The sequence below is a fragment of the Passer montanus genome, unplaced genomic scaffold, assembly GCF_014805655.1.
Source record: "Passer montanus isolate IOZ18808 unplaced genomic scaffold, ASM1480565v1 scaffold6, whole genome shotgun sequence".
In the NCBI taxonomy this organism is placed as follows: domain Eukaryota; kingdom Metazoa; phylum Chordata; class Aves; order Passeriformes; family Passeridae; genus Passer; species Passer montanus.
The window spans coordinates 6,996,347-7,002,496 of NW_024371037.1; the positions used below are offsets into that span (position 1 = coordinate 6,996,347).

A 6,150-nucleotide genomic window follows, 5' to 3' on the forward strand; every position below is an offset into this window, starting at 1 on the left:
CCCGAGCAGGGCCGTCAAGCTTCTATTAAATGCACGGGGATTGCATCTTTTTAGGTGCATATGTATCTATAAACAGTGTGTGAGCTGTATACTCCTTCGTGTATCTGTGTCAGCCCTGAGTTTTCGTAGTGAAAATTTGTGTAGTGAGTGTATTCTGTAAGAACACAGAAGCTATATTTAGTGTATATGCAGGCTACATTTGTATCTATATACAAAAATATAGAAATATATAAATAATGTTTTGGATTTAAAAGACACTCCTTCTTCCTACCTCCTTTTTCTTCTCTTCCCCTGCCCCAGGTTTTGAATCATCCTTTTGCTCCCAAGCACTCGTTCCATTTGGCCCGGGAGGTTCCTGCATCCCCACGCGCTGGTCTCGCCGTCTGCTTGTTGCAAGTCCCCCGCTTATTTGTCTACCGTGTTTTCCAAAAGCTCACCGCCACCTGACCTTGTTCTTTAAAGCAGTGAGCAGTCCCAGGAGCAGTCCCAGGAGCAGAGCAGCCATTTCCCTCCCTCCCTCAGACACACACACGTACGCACGCACAAAGAGAGCTCGGGCTGGAAAGTGGCAAGGAAACAAACAGCTTCCCCTCCAGCCGCTTCTTCTGCAGCACCTTGTTTGACAAACACCCTGGCGCTTGCCCTTGAATTGGGTTTCACATCCCTATTTAGCACTTGGACAATGATTTTAGATGATGTCATTTAAAGCCAAACAAGAAAATTGATCTCGGATTTGCTTGGCCTCTAAAGCCTGGTTAAGCAGATTGCAAATAATAATAATAAAAAGAGAGAGGGAGGGAGGCAGAGGGGAGAGAGGCGAGAAGGAGGGAGGGCCACCTCCTTCCCTGGGCGGGGGAGGCGCGGGCGCCAATGAAAAGTAGCCGCTTGCTGGGGGGGAAAAACTTTTCCTGTTGACTGTTGGAAGCGAATTGAGCAATTATCTAGTTTACCTTCTCCTCTTGGAAGTTAACGATTGGCGAGATCTTTGCTGCGTTATTGACACAACACTTTCTATTGATAGAAATAAGTAGCGATTGTCCCGAGTCATTGGTGCGCCAAAGTAAACTGTGATGGGCTGGCATGAGTCCACTGGACTGAGAAGGCTGGTTCCGCCGGCGGAGGCTGTGGTGATGGTGGCGGCGGCAATGCTGGTCTTCCTCCTCGCAGATCAGTAACAAGAAAAGGGGCAGAGAAAGTGAGAGAGAGAGGGGAGAGGAAAAAAAAAAAAGAAAAAAAAAAAAAAGGAAAAAAAAGAGGCGTCTACCAGAGCGGCTCAAACCGGGAGAACAAATGCAGTTCAGCCATGGACAATAGTGGCAACCACACGGCGACCAAAATCCTAGCGACTCCTCCGTCCAGAGAAAGCCTGTCTGCCAGGAGCAACATGATCAGCACGCCCAAGCCACTCGCCTTCTCCATTGAGCGCATCATGGCGCGGACTCCAGAGCCCCGCTCCATCCCCGTCCCGCAGCTCCTCCATGGCTCCGTGGCCAAAGGCGACCCCAAGCATCCGCTGCACCTCAACTCCTCCATCCCCTGCATGATCCCCTTTGTCCCGGTGGCGTACGATACCCTGCCCAAAGCAGCGGTGGCTGGAGCGGAACCCAGGAAAGCTCACTTAGATTCCTCTTCCTCGCCCTCCTTTAGCTGCGGCGATCTCTTGAACTGTGCCCTGAGCTTGAAAGGAGATTTCCCCCGCGATGCCCTGCCCTTGCAGCAGTACAAACTGGTAAGACCCCGAGTGGTCAATCACTCCTCCTTCCACGCCATGGGAGCCCTGTGCTATTTCAACCGAGGCGACAGCCCCTGTCACCCGTCCTCCAGTGTCAACATCCACCCGGTGGCTTCTTATTTCCTCAGCTCTCCCTTGCACCCGCAGCCCAAGGCTTACCTGGCGGAGCGGAACAAGCTGGTGCTACCGACCGTGGACAAGTACCCGGCGGGGGTGGCCTTCAAGGACTTATCGCAGGCTCAGTTGCAGCACTACATGAAAGAAAGTGCTCAGATCCTCTCGGAAAAAATCGCCTATAAGACGTCGGAGTTCAGCCGCGGCTCCCCGAGCAGCAAGCCCAAAGTTTTCACGTGTGAAGTTTGTGGAAAGGCAAGTAGCACCGTAGCCCGCCTCCCTTCCCCAGCCTCCTGTCCCTGTCCGTCTTCCCGCCTGCTGTCTGTCGCTTGCTTGCTTGATTTTTAAACGACGGCTCCCCCTTGGCACTCTCGCCTTCTAATCGCAATTTTATTTTATTGTCTCCTTTCTCTTTCAAGGTATTTAATGCACATTATAACTTAACGCGCCATATGCCGGTGCACACGGGAGCCAGACCCTTTGTTTGCAAAGTTTGCGGGAAGGGCTTCAGACAGGCGAGCACGCTCTGCCGGCACAAGATCATCCACACCCAGGTGAGCCCATCCTCTGTCCCTTGCTCCCTGCCCAAGAGTCTCCGCTCACGTTTTCCGGGGAGCTCGGCGTTTGTCCCGCAGCAGCGGCCGGGGGCGGTCAGTCGGGAGCCGCGGGGAGATTTCGTTTGCCCCAAGCGCGGTAGGTACGGCGGGGTGCCCCGCGCCGGCACCTGCGAGCCCTCAGTTGAACACACAGAACGCCACAAATCTGCTCAGAAAATCCCACTAAACAGAACACAGACCCCTCAAGACAGCCAACAAGCTGTGACTTGGTGTTTGTTTCCCTCCAGGAAAAGCCACACAAGTGCAACCAGTGCGGCAAAGCCTTTAACCGGAGCTCGACCCTGAACACGCACACGCGAATACACGCCGGCTATAAACCATTTGTCTGTGAATTTTGTGGCAAAGGATTTCACCAGAAAGGTACCAGTCTCCAGCACCCTCTCTCTTCCCCGGCTTCCCCCTCCCCAAGCCAGGTCAAGTGTCGGGACAATTTGCGACAGGGAGGGTGGTGGGGAGCTAATTTTGCGTTCAATTTTTATTATTAGATATTTAGGCTAATTTTAAGTTTGGCTAGCTCCAACACATGTCCTGCCCCACGAAGCGGGACAGAGGTTTTCTGTCCGGGGGAACGGCGTCTGTTTTCCCTCCACCGCAACATGCAGCTTCCAGCGCGGTTCGGCAAACGAATTCTCCTCTTATTTCCCCCTCCAAATATAAGGATTTAGCTACTTTTTCTTCCCGGGCTGGTGTGAAGTCTAAACCATGGAGTTTTATTTCCGCAATTGTCGTGATTTTGGTTTATTCGATCCTTTCTTTGTCATTTGTAAAGTGTAACAGCCGCGGGGAGAACGGAGAGAAGGCGGGAGGTTTGCGGTCGTTTCATCCTGAAGCCGAACTCTGGTGATGGGACAGAGTTTGGGTGGATTTTTTATATTTTTCTCGTCTTTTCATTGTCCGTCTTTTAAATCCAGGTCCATTTGCCTTTCTTTTCTCATTCCCAGGCAATTACAAAAACCACAAGCTGACTCACAGCGGGGAGAAGCAGTTCAAGTGCAATATCTGCAACAAGGCTTTTCACCAGGTGTACAATCTGACCTTCCACATGCACACCCACAACGACAAGAAGCCCTTCACCTGCCCCACCTGCGGCAAAGGCTTCTGCAGGAACTTTGACCTTAAGAAGCACGTCCGTAAGCTGCATGACAGCGCCCTGGGACTGCCCCGGGCCCCCGCCGAGCTGGGGGGGCCGGACCCGCCGCCCCCGCCCGGGGCGCTGCTGCAGGGCCCGCCGCCGCTGCAGCCGTGAGGGGCGGCCGCCGGCGCCGCCGGGGCGAGCCCCACCGCCCCTTTGCATGCACCTGTTAAGCGGTTTTGTGTATTATGCTCTATATCGCCACTAACGTTAATGGACTGATCGTTTCCTATTTTTTTTTTTTTACTTTTCCCTTTGTTCTTTACAGACTACTTTTTATTTGTTATCGTTGCATCTCAGGTGGAGAGATGGTTAAAAAAAAAAACAAACACACAAAAAAACCAAAACACAAAACGAAAAGCGCCAAGCCAATTTCTGCTGTATTTATTTGGGAAACTGTATTACTCGAGCCGGGAATGCTGCACCACTTTAATTATTTCGATGTATATATATTCCCCCTGTGTCGATCCTGCCCTGCCTCCGCTGTCTGCTGGTTATCCTACCCTTCTTGGTTCCCTCCTCTCCCTCTCCCCCTGAATATCGTATCTATATGGACACAACTGTTCTCTATGTACGGATTTGAATTTTGCATTGATTCTTGCACGTGGAGAAAAAAAAAAAAAGAATTCTTTGACCTGATGGAAATAAACCTTTGCCAAGGAGTGACTGCGGCGGCGGGGGCTGCGGCGCGGACGGGAGGGCGGGGAGCGCGGCGTTGGCGCTGCCGCACTGCAAAGCTCTCCTCGCCCTTGCCAAAACACTGAAGCAACCGCTAAAGACTTTAATTAAGAGGGGTAATTAGTTCGAATTGATCAAAGCAGGGTTGTTATGTTATTAGCTGCTCAGCAGACTCTGCCAAGCCGAGCCTTGAAAGCGAAGCCCGCCCGTCGGTGGGCGCCTGAGGAGCGGCAGGCGGGGTTTCTGGGGTTGTACCGCTCCCGGGGTAACCGAACCAGGCACGGAGGATGGGCTCTACCCCCGAGCAGGACAGGCAGGCTCGCTCATCTCCCTCTGCCCTCTCAGGGCTGTGCCCACAGCCCCCCTCCAGGCTCGGGGGTTCTTTTCGGACAGGGGGCCGGGCCGTGCTTTATCCCGGGTTAGGGCCCGAGGACGGCCCAAGTCTTGAAAGCGAAGCCCGCTCGTCGGTGGGCGCCTGAGGAGCGGCGGGAGGGGTTTCTGGGGTTGTACCGCTCCCGGGGTAACCGAACCAGGCACGGAGGATGGGCTCTACCCCCGAGCAGGACAGGCAGGCTCGCTCATCTCCCTCTGCCCTCTCAGGGCTGTGCCCACAGCCCCCCTCCAGGCTCGGGGGTTCTTTTCGGACAGGGGGCCGGGCCGTGCTTTATCCCGGGTTAGGGCCCGAGGACGGCCCGGCGGGGCGGTCCGGGGAGATGCGGAGGGCGTCCCACGGCCGCTGGGGATGTGCTCCACTCGGGGGACCTGTCAGGAGCGCCCGCGGGTCTGCCCCAGAGTGACCCTGCAAGAACGGGTGGTGTGACATCCCAGGCCTCGCCCAGATCTTGTACACCTGGAGCTCTCCCAGGGTTCTGGCTTTTGGCGAGGGGCGAGGCGTCGTGGTGACAATCGTAGCTAACGCGTTACACCCAAGAGAGGGATATCGCCTTGCGGGCGGCGCTCCCGCCGCCCCTCCTGGGACGCCCCCTCGGGGGTGCCGCAACCAGCAGGTGTGGTCCTCAAGCTGGGGCCGGCAGAGTGAGCCTGTGGAGGCGGCGGAGAGGGGAATCGCGTCTCTCTCCTTTCACACGTGTCGGATTACCGCGGTAATCTCCTGAGCAGGCGGCTCTGCGTGTAAAAAGCAAAGCAACAGGTCAGATCCACAGCGCGGGCAGAGCCTGCGGCACCCCGGCAGGGCTCAGCCCCTCGGGGCGCCGCTTTTCCCCCGCTCCAGGGGGGAGGCGGCCGAGGATTTGGATGGAGGGTCCTCGGTGCAGCCGCTAACAAGCGCTGGCTGCAGCGGCGTGGGCCTCCCTCTGTGCGTCTCCCCTTCGGGGGCCTTGGGGAAATCGGGAGCCGCTCCCCAGATTTCCCAGGGGACTGCAGCAGCAGGGGAAGGAAGAAGCGGGGTTGAGACAGCCTTCAAGTGACCCCGGGTAAACTAGAAGTTGGGATGAAGCAGGGCGGGGAGGAGAGGCAGAACCGTGGTGGTAGAGCAAGTGTCCTTTGAGGATCTGGCCCTATGCACAGTTCTCTCCAGCTCTGCTCGGATCCTGGGACTGGAAGAGTGTAATTCTGGCTTCCACACAGACAGATTTCTCCCACATCAGGTGGCTGCAGTGTGTTGCTAGCTAAAAGGAAAACTTTTGTGACATGTAATGAAAGGCAAGGAGTCCAAAAGGTCCCACTAATTTGATGCAAGTATGCCATTCCTCTGAGGCTCTGCTTGAAGGACATATTTCAAAGCAGAAGCCCAGCTTGCTTTCTTATTTAAGCGGAAGTCCAACTTGCTTTTCTTATTGCTGAGCAAGTGTGATAGTCCAAGGTACTGAAGCTATACTTGGCCTTGCTAAATATTGTAATTTTACAAATATTTTAAC

At 54.7% G+C, this 6,150-nt stretch overlaps 1 protein-coding gene across 1 annotated transcript; it reads left to right on the plus strand.

Annotated features, from left to right (window-relative positions):
* Window positions 1–1,303: 1,303 nt before the first annotated feature.
* Window positions 1,304–3,709, plus strand: FEZF1 (FEZ family zinc finger 1). The gene is made up of 5 exons (XM_039726670.1): window positions 1,304–1,729; window positions 1,880–2,101; window positions 2,266–2,400; window positions 2,691–2,823; window positions 3,405–3,709. The coding sequence occupies exons 1-5, from the start codon at window positions 1,304–1,306 to the stop codon at window positions 3,707–3,709; spliced, it is 1,221 nt and encodes a 406-aa protein (XP_039582604.1).
* Window positions 3,710–6,150: the final 2,441 nt, after the last annotated feature.